The sequence below is a fragment of the Ochotona curzoniae genome, unplaced genomic scaffold, assembly GCF_017591425.1.
Source record: "Ochotona curzoniae isolate NIBS_2020 unplaced genomic scaffold, NIBS_Ocur_1.0 scaffold_1852, whole genome shotgun sequence".
Classification (NCBI taxonomy): Eukaryota; Metazoa; Chordata; class Mammalia; order Lagomorpha; family Ochotonidae; genus Ochotona; species Ochotona curzoniae.
This window is the reverse complement of record NW_024467087.1, coordinates 25,234,052-25,255,010: the sequence shown is the minus strand read 5'-3', so window position 1 is coordinate 25,255,010 and position 20,959 is coordinate 25,234,052. Positions and strand designations below refer to the sequence as shown.

Genomic DNA, 20,959 nt, shown 5'->3' with positions numbered 1-20,959 from the left:
TGGAAGATCTTCCTCTCTGTCTCTCCTCTCTGTATATCCGCCTTTCCAATAAAAAAATAATAAAAATAAATCTTTAAAAAAAAAGAAATGGCTACACAATAGAGCTTTGCTTCATGTCGCTCTTTCAGCTACTGTTTATGAGAAGCAAACAAGAATACATTCCATTTAGGTAAGCTTATTGGCTACTATAGCAAATTCAGCCAAAACAGAGCAGTTTAGGAAAATTATGTTAATACAAATGCTTGGTGGTTCATGTAATTTAAGTAAATCTTTGATTAATGTTTTAAATTTGTTAAAAAAAATACTGACAATGGATAAAAGGATAAGTTTGAAAATTTTCAAAATATTGCCATACATTTGTTCGTTCTTGTTAGTTATTTGAACTCAGACAAATATGATTTTGACCTGTGAACAGACAATTCAGATGAAGGTGTAATACATACTGTGCTCTGTGATCCAAGCACAATGGGCAATATAGGGTTTGACAGTTTTGAGATTAGTAGACTAGAGAAGAAATTCCAGAGTTTTGAAAAAAAAAAAAAAGAAAAAGAACTATGAAATCCATAATACTTCTAATGGAGATCAAGCAAAAATTAGTTACATGAGATTGAATGAATTATTGAAACTTGTTAATTTCTACTTTTTAATTAAAATGTTGTTGATTCTGTGGTCAAATGCTTTCTAGTTTTGGGAAAATTTTCCCATGACTTCTAATTAATGTCAGTGTGTTGAGATAGTTATGAAAATGAAATAGTTATCAGATAGTTATGAAGATGAAAATGTTTAGCTTTCCCTCTAATTCCTTTAATCTGAGGATTTTTTTTTTTGTTTTTCTTTGGTAATATAATTATTTGTATGTTTTGCAGTAGAGTCTCTTCTTGCTTTACAGTGGAGATTGGAAACTTTGGCATATCTGAAATCACGTACAGAATGCCTGGCTTCAAGGGTTCCTTCTCTGCCTTGTGGTAAGTGAATGGAGATGTCAATTCTTAGTATTACTGGCCCTAAAGTTTCAAAATATTAGGTAGTACATTCTAAAAAAAAGTCAAAGTGTGCCTTGAATTGGCATTTTGACTTAGAGAGTTTGTAAATTTAAGGCTATTTTGTGTACTTAAGGCAAGCAGTTGAGCAATAAACTGTAGTACACCTGTTTTTACAGTGTAACTCTGTTCATTATTTTCAGGCTTGCTAGAGAGAAATTTCTGGGTCTGATAATTACGTGGTTAGTCAATTTTCCATGCTATATCTACATGAATAGTCAATTACAATATGTTTTCTATTACACTGTCAGCTTGATTTGTTATGTTTTTGTTGCCTTTGATGTATATCTTTTTCCATTTGAGCTTTGTGCCTATTTCCTGTCTGAATTACACAGAAGTACAATTCACAGGAACATAGTGCTAACCTAGCACTTTCAGATGATCACCCATGCCTGCAAAACATATGAAGCTAAGTTGGACAATAAGAATCAGGTGAAGTTAGCATAAGCTCATTGCTTCTAAAACTTCTTTGGTGCTAAATGTGGCTTAGAATAATTTCTCTTAAGATTTATATATTTTTACTTGAAATTCAGATATACAGAGAGGGGAGAGATGGGGAGAGAATCTTTCACCATTGACTCACTCCCCAAATGGCTGCAGTGCCCAGAGCTGAGTTGATCTGAAGCTGGGAGACAAGGAGCTTCTTCCAGGTTTCCCATGTGCAGGCCCCAAGGATTTGAGCCATCCTCTACTGCTTTCCCAGGCTATAAGCAGGGAGTTGGATCTACTAGAGGGAGAGGAATAAACTCAAAGGGTGGGGAAGCCATAATCCTGTCTACGGCTCAAAGCAAAAAGATAGAAGGAGGATAGAATTGGTAGCCTCCTCCGACATCACATAGTGAGCTGAAATGTCAGGTACTATCTCCTTGCTTTCTCACAATCAAACTGCAGGTTGACATTTTGATCTATTCCAAGATAGCTTTTGTTTGGGGAGACAAGCACTATCAGAGACTTTTGGCTTGTTCGTTATTTGTTTGTTTGTTGTTGTTTTGGGGGGGTTGTTTGTTTTTATATTTTTATTTTTTTTTTAAATATTTTTATATTTTATATTTTGTGATGAACCTGGAAACTCAGGGAGGGAAGTTGGATTCACATTCCAACAGGGGCTCCTCCTAGTGACCAGTTAGTTCTTATGCTAAACCATGAGCCATGAAGAACTTGCCTTCCAAATAGCAGGATAGGCGAGATGGAAGATTTTATATTTTCAAAGGAAAATTTCCTGAGGGATCATCACTCTAACTACCTATTAGCCCATGTGACTCCTTAATCCAGGGCAGATGCCAGACAGAGGGCAGGTTAGGAGGAAGCCCAGAACCTAGAGTGGGTGGGGCAAGATTAGGAAACTCCGATTCAAAGGCTGTCTATCCTTTCAATTCAGGCTCGCATAGCCCAACCCTTTCCTAGGGCTAGGGCAGGGAATCATAGCATGTAGGCTTCCCTGGGGGGGGGGGGGGGAAACAGAGACTCACTTTAGTCTCCTCAGGTAATTGACAGGTCTGAGCACCCGGCAAGGGGAGGGAGAATTTGCCTCCATAAATAGTCCCAACCCTGGGTAAAGTGGTTCATTCTGGAAGGTAGCAGTGGAGGAGTGTAGCCTGCACCAAGTCCAACCCTGCCAGACTGTTAGAGGAGACCAGGTAGAGCAAGCCGAAGGAGTGAGTGAACCATGGACAAGTTGAAGTGTCCAGGCTTCTTCAAGTGCAGAAGAAAAGAGGTAAGGATCTGAAAGCTGTGGGGAAGTGGAGGGCCTGGGGAGGGCAAACTTAAGAGGGAGGTCTGAGCTGGGTTTTCATTTTCTGTGACTGTTGCTTGTTCTCCACAGTTCTATTCAGCTGTCTTCTAGTGTGCCTGTGATGTGCTCAGAGAATAGGGGAACTGGACATCAGCTCCTGTGTGGTAGCCAGGGTATGGGGACTCAATCCTTGACTCTGTTGCTCCCGAGGTCATGTCCATATGGTAGAGGGAAAAGCCAAACTGCGAAGCCCTTGGGAACTGCAAAACTCTTTTTTAAATTATAAGGGACAGGGCCCGGCACGGTGGCGCAGTGGTTAATGTCCTCGCCTTGCACGCCCGGGATCCCATATGGGCGCCGGTTCTAATCCCGGCAGCCAAACTTCCCATCCAGCTCTGGTTCTAATCCCGGCAGCCAAACTTCCCATCCAGCTCCGGTTCTAATCCCGGGAGCCAAACTTCCCATCCAGCTCCCTGCCTGTGGCCCGGCAGCCAAACTTCCCATCCAGCTCCCTGCCTGTGGCCCTGGAAAGCAGTGGAGGACGGCCCAAGGCTTTGGGACCTGCACCCGTGTGGGAGACCCGGAAGAGGCTTCTGGTTGCGCTCACTTGGGGAGTGAATCATCGGACGGAAGATCTTCCTCTCTGTCTCTCCTCTCTGTATATCCGCCTTTCCAATAAAATAATAATAATAAAAATAAATCTTTAAAAAAATTATAAGGGACAAATTTTATCAACAACTATTACTGCCATCAGCAGGGTTCTCCCAAGCTTTGGGACGAGTTCCCCTCAGCGTGGGTTTCAGAGTTTTTCTCTCTTCACCTTTTTGTAACTTGTTTCATGCAGTTGTGCTTCTCTGACTGTAACAGCAAAAACACAGATAATACTTTGCCTTCTTTAGACAATAACAATTTCGACTGAGAATTTCCATGTTGATGAAAATGATGAAAATCAGGAACGTGGTAACTGGTCCAAAAAATCAGACTATCTTCTGTCTCTGATTGGATATGCAGTGGGACTGGGAAATGTGTGGAGATTCCCGTATCTGACTTACAGCAATGGTGGAGGTATGTCCACATTCTTTTTCATCTAATTTTAAGCGGGGTGTTGTATGCCTCTGAGGATATATATGTATATAGCAGTTTTCTCAAACGATATATTTTAAAAATTATTTTATGATACAGTTCCATAGGTCAGGGATTCCCACTCTTGTCTACCCAGCCATTGGACCCACTGATGTTCACTATATTGCTACAATAGTATAGTCCTATTAAAGTGGTCATAAGTATATCATTCTGTTATTTATAAGTGAATCCTGCCATTGTAGAGATGAACAGGGCAGAGAGTCCAGGATCCTATTGTCAATAATATTTAGCAATTTCATTGGGAGTTCATTTTTGATTTAAGAACAGAGATGCATGCACCAAGATAGCCTCTGTTACACAATTCCTCTAGATGAATATAGGTACATGCATGTTTACCTATATATCTGTTGATCTTGTACTTTGCATGAAGTTTGCCTTACATAAGAGAGAACATGTTATTTGTCTTTTGGGGATTGGCGTGTTTCATTGAACATAATGGGTCATTTTCTTGCAAATGGTACAATTTCATGCTTTTAATAGCTGAGCAGTAAGCAGCCCATGGAGGAGAGATGTGCCACAGCTTCTTTAGAGGATCTTTTAATAGTTGAATAAAGTTATAAAAATATGTGGTTTTATTGGAAAATATCAAAAGTTAATGTATATATTAGAAACTGAACTAGATCGAGTGGCTTCACAAAATCCCCAGATATACAGTTGATAAAAGTGTGGTTTTTTTAATTAAAAAAAATATTCATTTGGGTTGAAGCAGTGGCTCAATAGGCTAATCCTCTGCCTTTCAGTGTGATGCTCCTCAAATGTCCCAAAGGCTGGAGATGAGCTGATAGAAGTCAGGAGCAAGAAGCTTCCCTTGTATCTCTCAATTGAATGCTCAAGGACATGAGACATCCACCCCTGTTTTGCAAGTTAAAACAGGGAGTGAGATTGGAGTGGAGCAGCCATGGCAGGAACCAGCACCCATATGTGGTGCTGCACTGAGGATGGTGGCTTAACTTCATAGCCCATGGCACCAGACACAGAAACAATTTGTAACCATGGGAGGGAAACCTATCATGAAACACCTGTGTCTGCCATTTAGCCAAGTGTTTTCACATAGACCCTGTATTTGAACCCCTACCACAAACTGATGAGCTGCTATTGTCCTGGATTTTCATGTGGAATCCAACAGTCAGAGGTTAGGCAAGTTGCCCTGGGTCCATAACTGTACATGATGCAGCTAGGGTTTTAGCTTCGCTCTGTCTGGATGCAAAGTCTGTGGTCATTTCACACCTCCAGCTGACCTGGTATGGGCTAGTGTTTCTAATGATCATATCCTCATTAGTTACTTGTAGCGTGGTGGTCTCATGGATGAGAAGTCCAAGTTTTAGAGAATCAAACTACTATCTCACAGAATGTAGTTTGTTTGGATCCCAAACCCAGTGTTGCCTGTCTCCACTGCATCAGGATGTTTGAAAATACCGCGGTGATTGTCAGGCTGCTACCAAATCTGAAGATGTAATGGTGTTTTCCTGCCTTTTGTAGGTGCCTTCTTGATACCTTACACAATTATGCTGGCACTGGCTGGTTTACCACTGTTCTTCCTAGAGTGTTCAATGGGGCAGTTTGCTAGCTTGGGTCCAATTTCAGTCTGGAGGATTCTTCCATTGTTTCAAGGTTTGTATGAGTCGTCTTCATCACGATTATTGGACTGTGTGGATTTATCTTTCTGCAGGAGGTGGAAGGATGGTGTTTACAGTTTTGGGTGTGTTTTGTTTCCTTGAGGAAGAGAATATAATGGTAGCTCCAGATGGTTATTGGCAGGGGTGAGGGAGATGTCGACCAAGGTTGGATAGGAGAAATGTGTGAAATAAGAGAAATAAAAGCTCAAGAGATGAAGTGTACAGTGTAGTGTGGTGAGTCCAGTTAGTGCATAAGCTGATAGTACATTGAGTTTTCGAAAGATGTAAAGAGAATGTAAATGATAACCATGTGAGGTAATGCATTTGTAAGTGAACTAGATTTCACCATTCCACAGTGCATGTTTACTTCAAAATGTGATAGTGTCCTCAGTGAATAAATACAATTTTACCTGTTGATGTATAACATTAAACCAGACTTGTAAAGGGAAAGAATCATGCGTTTGGTGTTCTCCTGTACACTTTGCCACAACTGAATGTAAAATAAAATGTTAATTTTTAGTTGATTTTTGTGGGCTGTAGAGGTGGGAGAGGTTAAAAAGAACACCAGAGAGAACAGTGCAAATGGCATTATTTTCTTAAGTTCACCTTTTGAATACTTTTGGCACATGGTCCAGTTATGCATTAACTTCATGGGCCTAGCATTTTTCTGCTAAATATGCAGTCTTTGTCTTAGTTTAGTGCCTCACATGTCTTTTACAAGGCTGCATTTAGAAGAGTTGAAGGGCAGGTCATTATTTTCTCCTGCACACTCCTCATGCCACAGGTAACATGAAGCTTTCTGTCTGTGTATTAAACATCCTTTTGGTATGTGCTAACTGCTGGAAAGTATTTGTAAGGGTCTGCCCAGATGTTTGCGAAGGCCGGTTTGCAGTGAGCATGGCTGAAGGCAGGAGTCAAGAACTCCATGCCTGTCTCCCATGTGGGTATCAGGGGCCTGAGCACTTGTCACCATCCACTGCTTTTGCAGGTGCATTAGCAGGGAGCTGGATGGAAAATAGAGCAACCCAGACTGGACCCGGTGCTCTTCTGGTATGATGGAGTCTCAGGTGGTGGCTTAAGTTGATGTACCACAAGACCTGGCCCATTCACTTGACCTTAGTACATTTTTCTAAGAAACCAAAAAGCTGTTTAACTGATGATTTCATGGAAACTGTGATATAGCTTTATAAAAAGAAAGTTAAATTGGCACAATACATTTCACTGAAGTCTGTTGATTACTGATTGTTCTGTTTTCCAGGTGTGGGAATTACAATGGTCCTGATATCCATTTTTGTGACAATCTATTACAATGTCATTATTGCCTATAGTCTCTACTATTTGTTTGCGTCTTTCCAAAGTGAACTTCCATGGAAGTATTGCTCATATTGGTCGGATGAGAACTGCAGCAGGTCGCCTATAGGTAATTTCATTGATGTGTTTTTGAACATACTACCAACTCCATATCAGTTGCCTGTATTTCTTTTTTTTTTTTTTAAAGATTTATTTTTATTATTATTATTTTATTGGAAAGGCGGATATACAGAGAGGAGATACAGAGAGGAAGATCTTCCATCCGATGTTTCACTCCCCAAGTGAGCCGCAACGGGTCGATACTATGCCGATCCGAAGCCAGGAGCCTCTTCCGGGTCTCCCACGCGGGTGCAGGTTCCCAAAGCTTTGGGCCGTCCTCGACTGCTTTCCCAGGCCACAGGCAGGGAGCTGGAAGGGAAGCGGGGCTGCCGGGATTAGAACCGGCGCCCATATGGGATCCCGGGCGTGCAAGGCGAGGACTTAACCACTTGCGCCACCGCGCCGGGCCCAATTGCCTGTATTTCTAAATAACTTAAAGGCTTAGATCATTTTCTAATCACTTGTAACCCCATTAGGCCCAATCCTAACCAGTATGTAGGTCACTGCTGAGAGCAGAATCTAGCACTTACAAATCTGAAAATTGTTTAATACAACATGCAATCTCTGAGGGCAATCAGGAAGGATGAAGCATGCAGAGGAATCCTTTTGTAGACAGAGGAGAAGGAAGAAATGAGAAAGTAATAAAGATAGGAGAAAACAGTTTTCCAGGATAGCAGTGTGTGTGTCTCGGGACCGTGGGCATTGTGCATGCCCTATGTTCCTCTTCTTTGGGATGATGGAGCATCAGTTCCTTGGACCATAACCACCACAGAGACCTCAGCCTATCATGATTACCTGTACCCATCAGAGGATAAAGTTATGAAGATGAAATGTTTTTGAGTAAGTTAGGGGTATCAGTTCATCTATCTGGGTTAGATAATAAGACACGGTACTTAAAGCTCCTCGGAACACTAAGTTCCAGCTTGAACAGTGATTAGTTTGTACCTGTTATGGTCACTGTATTTCTATGAAGACAGTCACAGTTTAAAAGGTCAGGTAGTTTTCTACTCAATCCCAGATTGTAGTGGAGAGCATTTCAGATGCTGTATGTGTGTGGCTTATTTCATCTGAACATTGCTACAGCACTACCAGCAGCTGGTAACACTTTTGAGTGGAATTTCAACCTTTTACCATTGCAGCCCTCCCCCTCCATTGCTAAGATATTATCTTTTTACAACTAGGTACATGTCCATGTGTCTCAAGTTTTGTGTTGTTATTGTTTTTTAGTAACCCAGTGTAATGTAAGCACTGGACCAGGGGAGAGCATCCAAGTGAATAAAAGCTGGATTAATCTCAACAATCTGACCTGCATCAATGGGAGTGAGATTTATCAGCCAGGGCAGCTTCCTAGTGAACAGTATTGGGAGTAAGTATTCATTTCTTAAGCAGATATTATTAAATGGCTTTTAGGGAGTAGCCATTGAACCTAGTGGCGTGGTGACACAACCCTTTTGTGTCCCTGGATCCAATTTCTGCTTCTGGTTCCTGACAGCATCATGGAGGGCTCCCGTTGGATTCCTGCTGCTTACCATGGAGAACTAATTTTAATTCCTTCACTACCCCATCTTGGCCCTGCCTTACCTGTGGACCTCTGAGGAATGAGCCAACAGGTGGCAGCTCTATCTTTCTCTCCCTCTCTGTTTAGCATTCCTTCTGTGTCTCTTCCTTTTGACATTTTTGGAAGCTTTTCCAATCGAGAAAATGTAATGATCAACTCTTTCCTTGACTCACATGAATACGAAAAATCATATCAGATTATACTTCATTTGATTGAAATGTTTCTTCGGTATGAAGTGATTGAAGTTAGGTTATAGAAAATATTTTCATAATCATTGTTAAATAGATTCATTTCTATCTGATGTATTCTTTGATGCTTATTGGCCATACAAGTTTAAAATTATCCACATTGCAGAATATAAGTAATTTTAGCAGTAACCGTTTTGGTGATGAATTCTATTAGTCAGATTTTTATACCTGCAACTCATTTTTTGTTTTTACATTTATCATTGTCTGGCAAAAATGCATATTTCTGTTTATTTAGAATGATCTACCACTAACCTTACTTAAAGGTCTTGCTTATAGTATTGAACGATTCCTACTCACATGTGACTATGTTATAAAAATTCAAAAAAATTCACTCACATATTAATTTTACCCATTTATAACATACACGTTCTAGTGCATGTGTGTATTGTGTCATGTCCAATCAGAGTAAAGTCATTTTTTCTCTACCAATTGTCATCTCTTTCTGATGTAGACATTCAAAGTTATTTTTTGTTCTTCTTTTTAATGGTTTATTTATAGGTTAAAGGTAGTTTCAGGGAGTGAGAGTGTCTATATACTAGCTCACTCTCCAAATGGGTGCAATGACTGGGATTAGGCAAGGCTGTAGGCAGCAGCCTGGAACATACTTCATGTCTCTCACGTGGGTTGCAGTGACCCCAATAATTTGGGGCATCATCCACTCCTTTGTGGCACATTAGCAGAAAGCTAGAGCAGACATGATCAGTTTGGGCGTAAACTTGGAAATTGGTGTTCTGTTATGGGATGCTGACATCACACTTTCTTAGTGCATATTGCTGTGCCCCAACACTATCTTTAAATATTTTCTTTATTTTCTAGAAATATGAAGTATATTATGGTTATATGTAGTCACTCTACTGAGGGATAAAGCCAGGCAACTTTGAATTATTTATTAATATCTTAATCATTGTTGATCTTTGTCTACCCTGTCACCTCCCACTTCAAACATTCAATAACCTATAATAATCACTGTGTTCTATTCAATTGTTCTGAAATCAATTTCAGGTACTAAATATACATGAGATCAAATGATGCCTGTTTTTACTGTATTTAGCATAAATGGATTCCTGGTCTAACTGTGTTCCTCAGAACAAGATTTTACCTGTTTTTTATGGCTGAATAGTACTGCTGTGTATGTGGATTATTTATTCCGAATATTCTTTAAAAATTCAGACCTTGAAATGTTTCCAAATATCAGATCAAGAATTAATTTTTCATACTTGTAGATAGATATATAAAAGGCATGAATAATGCAACCATTTGGATTTGTTTATATCCACAAATTGGCATTAAAGAAATATTTAATTATAATTTAAATATCATATCCATTACTTTAATTTGAGAAAAACAAAAGAACAAAAATGAAGGCATGGCATAAAAACAGTTTGAAACATTAGGAGGAAAGACAGATAGAAGAATCAGATCTTTTTTTAATGGAGACACAATTATTCATAGATCTTTGATTTTAATTTTTCTGTGAGAGGAAGAGAGAAGGAGGGTTCCTAATCCCTAGTTCACTCTCCTATGGTCCAAGCCTGCAGCCAAGAACTCTCTGAGTCCCCCACATGGGGGCAGCAGTCATCACCTGTTGCTACCAGGGCCTGCATTAGCAAGAAGCTGGCATCAGAACCCAGAGATGCAACAAGGTGGAGGAATCCACCATGGGGGCGGGGGGGGGGGGGCGGAATACCTGTGCCTATAAAACTGTGTCTCATAATGCAATGTAATCAATTAAAGAAAAAAGAATCCAGAGATGGGCCCTGAGCCCGGGCACTCCATTGTGGAATGCGAGCATGCTAACTGCCAGGCCAAGCACTTCTCCAAGTTGATCTTGGAGCATAGGATATAGATGTGTGGATTGGGTGCAATTAGCCCTTAAGCAGAGAGCCTGGCTTTGTCATTCCTTCAGCCTGCTACCCCTTCCTGTAATAGTAAAAGAGCATTGGTATATCGGTGTGATGCAATATTTATGAAAGTTCCCCTGGATGAGAGAAAATACTATCTCCAATGTATGTGTTCTCAGACAAGCAATTATGCATTCATAAATGTCTTGTGTGTTTTCAGTAAAGTGGCACTCCAACGATCAAGCGGAATGGATGAGACTGGAGTCATTGTGTGGTATTTAGCGCTTTGTCTTCTTCTGGCTTGGCTCATAGTTGGAGCAGCCCTATTCAAAGGAATCAAGTCTTCTGGCAAGGTAATTTGGGAATCACAAGCAACACTCAAGTAGCTGCTTTCCAGATCATTGGAGTTCCATGTCAGCCGTTACCAGACACATGATGGGAACATTCGGATGTGGGAAAGGCTTTCTAAGTAGGCGTTCTAGCTCTCAGTAAATGCCTAGAGTGACAGCCATTGTTAAGAGTGAAAAAATACTAGAGCAGTGCTTGGCCAACATGTACCCTTCTTGCTGAAAGAACACTCATTCTGAGGCTTGAGCGTATACTTCACAAATTTCTGCCTCACTGTAGGAGGGTGTCCTTTCAATAGATTGCAGGTCAATATATTGCAGCACTTGGTTAGGAATGTCTAGTCCTTGTTATGTAGACTGACAGTATAGGGACTCCCTGTGTGGAGAGAGGAGATGGATGGTAAGTAATCATTCTATTAACCTGAGATAACCAAAACTGACCTAGAACCTTGTGTGTGTGGGAAGAGGCCTATTACAAAAAACATTATTGTATCCCCGTTTTCTTGTTTTGTGGTTTAAGCATTCACATAATATGATGGGAATTTTGAGAACTGCAAATGGTTTTCTCTGTGAGCAGTTGTACATTTTGAGAAAAAGTAAATGATTATTGTTTTGACTGCTTGACTGACATTTCCTTCAAAGTGGGAGACACCTACTAGGAGATGAGAGGGATTTCTTTCTCCTGGGGGCTGAACATATACTGCTGCTTGGAAATCGTTTCCCTTTTCACTGGAGTGCAGTGCATGCTGACAGCAGACTGCTTCCTCAGACATTTATGGGTATACGTTCCTGAAAGCACACCATCCGGCTCCCAAGTCACCACTGTGGATGTGTTGCTTAATGGCATGGGAACTGTGGGAAATGTGCCTTCATACATCACAGTGCCTTTGCCAAGGGCTCTTTGAAAGTGGCTGGAGCAGGCGTTGGAGCTAAGTCACCTTTGGCATTGGAATCACTGGGCTTCTTAGGGCCCTTACTGAATCCCCAGTATTCACCTCACTAGTATCCACCAGCTAATTGACTCATGCACACTTATATACCCTGATCCTGAAGAAAGGCATTAACTTTGGGTTGCTTTTCTTGGCAGGTGGTTTATTTTACAGCTCTTTTCCCTTATGTGGTCCTACTCATCCTTTTAATACGAGGAGCAACCCTGGAGGGTGCATCCAAAGGCATTGCATACTACATTGGATCACAGTCGAATTTTACCAAATTGAGGGAAGCTGAGGTAAGCATGTGGACTTGGATCACCTAAGGAAGCAAGCCTTAAGCTCAAACACCAAGTCTTTGGTCCCTGTGAGTGTCATAACACAGTAGGTTTAAACAGAGTGTACAATTCTTATATTGTTTTGGAGATTGTCGCATTGCATTGCTTCCACTGGCCATGTTGGGATATGGAATTAGATGAAGGGTGTATGGAGCTGATTTAAGGCATGATGCCAGTGAGCAGAATCATTAATCAGAATAAGGAATGTATGGGGAGAAGGCAGTGGAGCAGGCTGGGTATGAGATATCAAATCACAGTTAGAAATCATAAGCTGTATTTATTTGTAGCTCAGTGGGGTGACAGTGTCTCCCAGTACTGTGAAATATACTGTATTAACAAGTGGAAGACATGAGGTTGGAGTCTGCACACATGGAGAAAGTGTGTGAAGGCCGTTTTGCTAATGCCTAATTTGATTATTGATGGTTTAGTCACAAGTTGCAATTTTACAGACCCACACAATTGTGCAAATTTTGCATGTTGATAATGTTTTTGGACAATAAAAAGTGGTGAGCAAACAGTGATTTCATAGGAGCTCATATTCATGATAATTCTTCAAAAAGTCTTAACAGTTTTGGTAAGAAATAAAATGTTTCTTGCCATGAAAGATATGGGGGATACACAGGTCAGGAGTTTTTATGGTAACTGATAAAATAAAAATCCTTAATTTATAGCCAGAAGATGGGATTAAATTAGGACGTCTGACTTGCGATGGTGTGCTACTGCAGTGGCGTTATTCTGTGACAGTAGCATCATTTACCTTCCTGGATGCCTCACTTTCCATTCAGCTCCCTGCTAATATGCTGAGCCAGATCTAGATATATCCCAAGGACTTCTTTGCCAATATGTAGGAGACCTGCATGGAGTTTCAGGTCCCTTGCCTTGATAAAAGAGAAAGAAGGGTTGGGGGAGAAAGAGAGAGAGAGAGATGTTCCTTCTTCAACAGCAGATCTGTAGCAAATTTAATCTTCATCTCCCAAAATGACCACAGTGACCACGGAGCTGGGCCACCTGCTGTTGCCTTCCTGGATGTACTAATGGGAAGCTGGATCAGATGCCAGGCTCAGATTGGCCAGAGTTGCATGTGCTGACTTAACACACTGCACCACAATGCCAGCCCAGGTATAATCAATATCAGAAAATCCAAATTGTGTAGGCTCACATGTCTTATGGAACTCTTGTGTGAATTCAAAGATATGGAAAGCTAACCATACAGAGAAGGCCATGATAGACACAGAGTCAGAGTGGCATTTGCCAGTGGAAGGAGGAAATGGGAAAAGGCTGGTAACATTTTATTGCTTAGGCTTTGTAGGGTTCATTGAGTGTTCACTGTTACTTTTAAAATGTAGTCATATGTGTGAAATGTTTGATACAAATAAAAACGAACCATTTAAAAATAATGAATCATTTTGTCCTTCAGGTTTGGAAAGATGCTGCTACCCAGATATTTTACTCCCTCTCAGTGGCTTGGGGTGGCTTAGTTGCTCTATCGTCGTACAATAAGTTCCATAATAACTGCTACTCTGATGCCATTGTGGTTTGCTTGACAAACTGCCTCACGAGTGTGTTTGCTGGATTTGCTATTTTCTCTATCCTGGGACACATGGCTCATATATCTGGAAAGGAAGTCTCTCAAGTTGTAAAATCAGGTACTTATGATCAACTTCGTTTAGTTCAATGTAGCTCACTTTTGACACTCTTGCATATTCTACCGAAATTAATACACTTCTGATGCAGACCATCCTGTCCTGTCATCCCATCATGTATAATTTCTCTTTGAGAACGTAAAACTTCTTAGGCCATCTGGGTCAATAGGAATGCACTAGGGAATAACAGGTTCAGAGAACATGGTGATGTTTCTCTGGATTTGATTTATTCCTTTAGATGATCTACTTCCTGTATAATCACAGGTTTCAGCCTTCATGCTGAACACTTCCCATGCATTGCTAGGGCATGGGACAACGTATACGCAAATTTGTTTGTATAAAATTGTAGTGCAGGGTCAGCATTTTCGAGCACGAGTGTGCTACAAGATATTCAAGTGGCTTTACGTGTAGAGCTGTTTGTGTTTCTAAAGCAATCTGATGAATGGACTTCTATCTTTACATGTTTTCACGGTGAGTGCTTATTTATCTGTCTAAAGGGTCACAGGAAGGAATCCTAGAGGTCTTCCAAGTAGGAGGTGCTTGTTAAAGTTTTATTATAGCATCTATGGCTACAAATACAAATAGGTGGGGTGTCAGAACTATACGGGGCCTTGGAGATCACATAGTGTGCAACTCCTCATCGAGGGAGGAGGGATTGGTGTGCAGAAATGTCCTGTGTTTGCATAATGATAGAGCCCAGGCTAGAAGGTAACTTTCATGAATCATATGTAGGTCGTTTGGGAAACAGAGAACTTGAAAATACACGAAATTGAGAAACATGAATTACATGATGAATAAACAATAAGTATTTCTAAAAGTAGCATCAAATAGAAAGCAACGTGATGTAATCTACAATTGCATTATAAACTGGTGTCAGAGAATTACATACTGGCTAACAGGACACTTCTCACAGAGTCAGGGTAAACATCATTTTCCCTCTCTAGAAGGTTTCTTCCACATAAACACATCTCTCTCTCTCTCTCTCTCTCTCTCTCTCTCTTTTAAGTGAAATTGAATTGCTTGAGAAAGGACTTATGTCAAGGATTGTAGTACTAAAGTACAATGACTTTTGTCTCCAATATTTTGATTATTTCCCAAGAATGTAGCTCTTCTTAGCAACTTACATAAAATGCCATTTATTTTTTCAGGTTTTGATTTGGCATTTATTGCTTACCCAGAAGCTCTAGCCCAGCTCCCAGGAGGCCCATTTTGGTCCATACTATTTTTCTTCATGCTTTTAACTTTGGGTATCGATTCTCAATTTGCTTCTGTTGGTGAGTATTGCTTTCAGAGTTTCATATCCCTCTTGTATTTTGTTCATGCCTCATCTCTTTGAAGCTATCCATTTCTTACTCCTAAAAGCTCCACCTTCGGTTAATTTCAGAATGTCCTTTCTGAACAGCTTTTTAAGTTGAATGTTAGATTATTCAAATGCATTTATGTGAGACAGAGCACTCCCACCCACAGGTTCTCTCTCCAAATACCTGCTATGGTCCAGGCAGAAGCCAGGAACCAGGAGATCAATTCCAGTCTCTCACATGAGTGAACAAGGAACTCAATTACTTGAGCAATCACTGCTGCTTCCCAGAGTTCTCCTTAGCAGGAAGCTGACCTCATGAGCTAGGGATCAATCACAAGTTCTCTAAAATGGGATACAGCCTGTTAACCAGTGCCTTCACTGGTAGGCCCAATGCCTCCCCTGCTTAGATTTTATCTTGAGAGATTTATATTTGATGTATTTGAAAGGATGAGTTAAAGAGAAAGATGGAGAGAAGACAGGGGTCTTCTACTTCCTGGTTCATTCCCCTGATGGCTACAAGTGCCTTTGCTGGGTCATGCTGAAGCCTGGATCCAGGATCTTCTTCCAGGTTACCAATGTGGAAGGCATGGACACCCAGTGATTTCGGCTATCTCGCGTTGCTTTTCCATGTCATTAGCAGGGAGGTGAATTAGATATGGAGCTGTTGGGACTCAATTTCCATATGCGAGTTTTAATAGCATTCATGTCTTATCAACTGCGCCATCAATTGAGACCTCAATGAACACTTTTATTTCTTACATTTAAGGCTGTCTATATCAGTACTATTATTCAGTGCTCTCTTGATTTAAACCCTATGCAGTTCATGACTAATATGTTGATAAACTGGGAAGCTCAGTGGGGGAGTATTTTGGAACACTTTTTACCAATTCACAAATTTTGTTTTACTAATTTAAAAGGGGGTACTTTCTCAACATACTTACTGTCAATACGATGAACAGAGCTTGGTTTTTGTGATTAATTCAGCTGGCAAATGAGTTGACTAATCATTTTGTTTCCTTCTGAAGAAACTATTACAACCACGATCCAGGATTTGTTCCCCAAGCTGATGAAGAAAATGAGGGGTCCCGTAACTTTGGGTTGCTGCTTGATCTTGTTTCTCCTTGGGCTCGTGTGTGTGACTCAGGTATGCTGCAGCTCTTCTTCCTGTACACAGAAGATTAGTTGAAGCATGTTGTAATCCAAATGAGGAAAGCAGAGATGTTTAGTGATTGTCTGAAGTTCAACTTGGACCAAGGTTGGCCGAGTTAGAGGCTCACTATCAGACAGTTCTTCCAATTCCAATAGGCTTATTGCTTTTAGTCCTAGACTCCAAGTTGCTTGGCAGCTACTACAGAACATGCAGATGTGGCATAGGAGTTTGACACTCCAGTATTTGAATGCTTGGGTTTTCTGCCAGGGACTCAGAATGAATGGATTATTTTGTGATATTTGGAGGCATGTTTGCATTTACATTTGCAACATTCACTTTCACATTTTAGCAGCAGTGAAACTAGAGTCTATGAGAAGATTAAACTGATGGATTTTCAACTTGGATGCATCAATTATAAAGACAATGAAATTCTACTTTGAAGTAACTGACTATTTTTTTTGTAGGCTGGCATTTACTGGGTTCTTCTGATTGACCACTTCTGTGCTGGATGGGGCATTTTGATTGCAGCCATACTGGAAACAGTGGGAGTCATCTGGATTTATGGTAATAAGAACTATAGATAGTATTTATGTTATTATATAAATTGTGAAATTATGGAGTTTTATTTAACTAGTATGGCATCATTGCTTTTCAATATGCTTACATAATTATGTAATAATAATTATTGAATATATTTGGAGGAGCACCTGTGGGCCTCATTGTTGTAGGCGAAGAACATGCTTAGGTAGGAAGACAGTATTGTCATGTGACTATGAAGAAAAAATACAGGGCCCGGCAGCATGGCATAACAGCTAAAAGTCTTCACCTTGAACTCGCTGAGATTCCATATGGGCGCCGGGTGTAATCCCGGCAGCTCCACTTCCCATCCAGCTCCCTGTTTGTGGCCTGTGAAAGCAGTGGAGGACGGCCCAAAGCTTTGGGACTCTGTACCCATGTGGGATACCCTGAAGAAGTTCCTGGTTCCTGGCTTCGGATCGGCATAGCATCGGCCGTTGCGCTCACTTGGGGAGTGAATCATCGGACGGAAGGTTTTCCTCTCTGTCTCTCCCCCTCTTTGTGTATCTGACTTTCCAATAAATAAATAAATGTTAAAAAAAAGAAATAAAAATATAAGCAATGACTCAATGCATATTTTATTTATTTTTTTTTAGGAGGGAATAGGTTTATTAAAGACATAGAAATGATGATTGGCACAAAGAAGTGGATATTCTGGTTATGGTGGAGAGCTTGTTGGTTTGTTGCTACACCTATCCTTTTGAGTGTAAGTAAAAATATTGAATTTCAATTGATAATATGTAGGAATTTATAGTTTTTTTGAGGATTTATCTGATTTATTTGAAAGGCAAATTTAGACGGAGATTGAAGGATAGATTGAAAATGAAAGTCATCTCAATTGTATTGTTTACTCCCCAGATAACTACAATTACTGGTGATTAGCCAATCACAAATCAGGAGCTAAGAGCTTCATTCTGGTTTATACTATGGAATCAGTTTCTAAGAATGAGTAGCTTGGAAGTGGATGTGATGTGTTAAAGTATTGTAACACTCCATGTTACAGCTCAATACCTTAAATAATGCCATTAATGAGTCTAAGTTGTTGGCAAGTGATTTGCTACCACGTGTCACACTGCAATTCTTTTGAGAGCTGGTTCAAGTTCTAGCTGCTATTTTTCTGATACAGCTTAATTCCAATTTATTGGGAAAAGCACAGAATATGGCCTAACTACTTGGGTCTTGCACCGATGTTGAAAAACAAGGAAGGAGTTTCAGGCTCCCTGTTTCAGCCTATTGCTGTCCTGAATGTTGCTGTCATTTGATAGTAACACAGACTGCCATATATCTTGCATAAAAACCATGCATTGTCCTTAACTATTCTCTTACAGTGATACAGAATGGTGGCAATTGTGAAACACGTTGACATTTCTGTAATTAAATATACTCAAAGGAATTACTGTATTTAATTTTTAAATTATGCTTCCCTGTTTATAAAAATCTTGCAGAGAATTATTTATTCACTGATTTTAGTGAAACAAAGAACTGCCAAACTTGATAAACCACTGGGATGTCTTTGAGTTAAAATGGTTCAATATTGCCACGCATTTTTCAAAAAAATAATTTAAATCTTGTCCTAAAGTAAATCTGTCTTTAATATTTATATTTCTTCACTGTACATAAACACATGTTGGCCTTTTTTCTTTTTCTTGGTGCTGCTTTCAGTAAAAGGCTGAAATGGAGTGTACCTTGGTGAACATGTACCAAGAATGAATGTAATTCATGTTTGTTTTCAGGGAGCAGAAAGAGGTACTCCACACAGTATAAATAGAGGAACAGTGGCTGAGCCAATGGGACAACATGGCCACTAAAGTGCAGTTGTTTCAAAACTAGAGATTAACTTGTGTAATTTAAAATCAGAATTATGGCGGGGGGAGGGAGAGTGAGGGAGAGAGAGAGAGAGAAATTAAAAGATTTTATTCAATGTAAGTGAAAATGATTTCACTGTTTCATTTCATATTGGTGTATTCTGGTTTCTGATTATCTTAGTTGTTTGAATGTATTTATATTTTAGTTGCTTTGCATAAATTTCTTCTAATGGATGCAATGAAATTGCTGAACTTCCCAGTACAGTCTGATCCCTTGACTTATTGCATTCATATTTCATTACACAGGCAATTTTAATCTGGTCACTGGTGCAGTTTCGCAGACCCAAGTATGGCCAAATTCCATACCCTGACTGGGGAGTTGCTCTAGGCTGGTGTATGATTATTTTCTGCATTGCTTGGATTCCAATTGTGGCTGTCATAAAAATAAGTCAGGCTAAAGGGAACATTTTTCAAGTAAGTACATTAAATTAGTTTGAAATACTTTAACCTGTATGGTATAACACAATCACTTGGGTTATATATGTGCATGATCCAATCATCTGTCAGTGCATGACTCTATATGATAACATACGCATTTGTATGTGTTGGTGCATTAGACTCAGCTCCTTGGGGGGTCTGACCTTGACTTCTTGATGTCTCCCCAGGCTTACTGCAGTGATTAGCAGCTAGCAGCAAGGACGTCTGTGCTTGCGTTGAAGATGTCTCATAGCAAATGATCTTTTAAATTCCTCTTTTAAAAATCATGTGTTCAGTCAGACTAACTGTGATGAATTATCTTTCTAAAGTAAGATTTATATATTTATTTAGAAGGCAGAGCAGTGAGAGAGAGAGAGAGAGAGAGAGAGAGAGAGAGAGAGAAAGAATGAGAATCTTCCATCCACTAATTGACTCAACAGAGGGATACAATGGTCAAGGTTGAGCCAAGGCCAAACCAAGATCTTCATCTGAGTCGAACTTGTGGGTGCAGGGACCCAAGGACTTGGGCCATCATTTAACAGGGCCAGCTTTAACAGGAAGCTGTATGGGAATTGGGGTAGCAGGGACATGAGCCAGCGCCATGTGGGATGCCAGTGCCATGGGCAGCTTCTTAACTTGCTGTGCCACAATGTCTTCCCTTGATACATTCTCCTGAACACAGTCTGTACCCTGATTGAGCCCTCTTCAGTGGAGCCCTGAGGGGCCTGGCATTGGTTAAGACTTCTTACCAGACAGTGATAAGAAATGCTCAGGAGAAAGAAAGGCTTGCACCACTCCCCAAGCCCATGCAAGGATGGTTCTACATCAACACTTTATTCTGGAGCTCCCTTGCTTTGATTTGTCAACCTTCTGCACTCTGCACTGGTCTGGATCCTCATCCTCACCCTCAAGTCAGGCTGGAAATGCCTGAGAATTCAGCAAAGGCTTTTGCAGTGAGCACTGTTACTCTAAAGGATGCAGACTTTGAGATTTTTTTTTACATGCTTGCTTATTTTCCTATATGGGTAGTACATTAACTTTTACATTTGATAGAACTTCTCCTAGCTGGGTTATTGCTTTCTCTGTTCCATGAATCTTATATGATTTTTGTTAAACATTTCAAATCACATGATTTGTTTAGTATTTGTCTCTTTGAAAATCATGGTACATAAGCTGTAAGACAATATTTTTGTTTTGCTTTTGTTTTTCAGCGTATCGTAAGCTGTTGCAAACCAGCCTCTAACTGGGGTCCGTACCTGGAAAGACATCGTGGGGAGAGATACAAGGGCATGGTAGATCCCAAAAGAGAGTCTCACCTTGAAATACCTACTATTAGTGGCAATAGCATCCCAGAATGAAAGCTCACCACCATTTTATATATATATATATACACACACACATTGTTGTTGAAAACGTGATTTTTTTTCAGACTTGGAGGAAATCTTATTTATGTGTATGTTAATTGAGTAGAAAATTGTACAGACTTTGTTCATTACACTGATATATTTTTTTCTATTTAAACAGGCATGTTTTAGAGAAATGTGAATCTATTGTTTACAGTGTGCTTATTTCTTTTTAGATTAGCTATTTGTATAAACACATCACAACTTGGATTTCGTAAATACTTTTTTTTTGTAAATACTATTAAAGAGTTATTCTAATATATCATTGTCTTCTGATTGCCTAAGAAATAATTACATTTTCCATTATACAAGCTTTTGAATAGTACTTGTTTCTATTTTTTCTTTTGAAGGGTGCTGAGATAAAAAAAAAAATCAGTAAATGCCAAAAAAAAAACCCATGCAA

The 20,959-nt window shown here is 39.9% G+C and overlaps 1 protein-coding gene across 1 annotated transcript; it reads left to right on the top strand.

Moving 5' to 3' along the window:
- Nucleotides 1–2,706: 2,706 nt before the first annotated feature.
- LOC121169273 (sodium- and chloride-dependent neutral and basic amino acid transporter B(0+)-like) lies at nucleotides 2,707–20,511 on the top strand. The gene is made up of 14 exons (XM_040999812.1): nucleotides 2,707–2,754; nucleotides 3,672–3,837; nucleotides 5,395–5,526; nucleotides 6,790–6,951; nucleotides 8,169–8,307; nucleotides 10,809–10,941; nucleotides 12,023–12,163; nucleotides 13,620–13,848; nucleotides 14,994–15,119; nucleotides 16,171–16,289; nucleotides 16,760–16,859; nucleotides 17,468–17,577; nucleotides 18,983–19,150; nucleotides 20,365–20,511. The coding sequence occupies exons 1-14, from the start codon at nucleotides 2,707–2,709 to the stop codon at nucleotides 20,509–20,511; spliced, it is 1,920 nt and encodes a 639-aa protein (XP_040855746.1).
- Nucleotides 20,512–20,959: the final 448 nt, after the last annotated feature.

What these genes read in the sequence shown, in the direction of transcription:
- LOC121169273 (XM_040999812.1), top strand. Translation starts at nt 2,707, where the DNA reads ATGGACAAGTTGAAGTGTCCAGGCTTCTTCAAGTGCAGAAGAAAAGAG. An exon ending in TCAAGTGCAGAAGAAAAGAG is followed by an intron (nt 2,755 to 3,671) that starts GTAAGGATCTGA and finishes TGCCTTCTTTAG; the next exon opens with ACAATAACAATTTCGACTGA. An exon ending in CTGCAGCAGGTCGCCTATAG is followed by an intron (nt 6,952 to 8,168) that starts GTAATTTCATTG and finishes ATTGTTTTTTAG; the next exon opens with TAACCCAGTGTAATGTAAGC.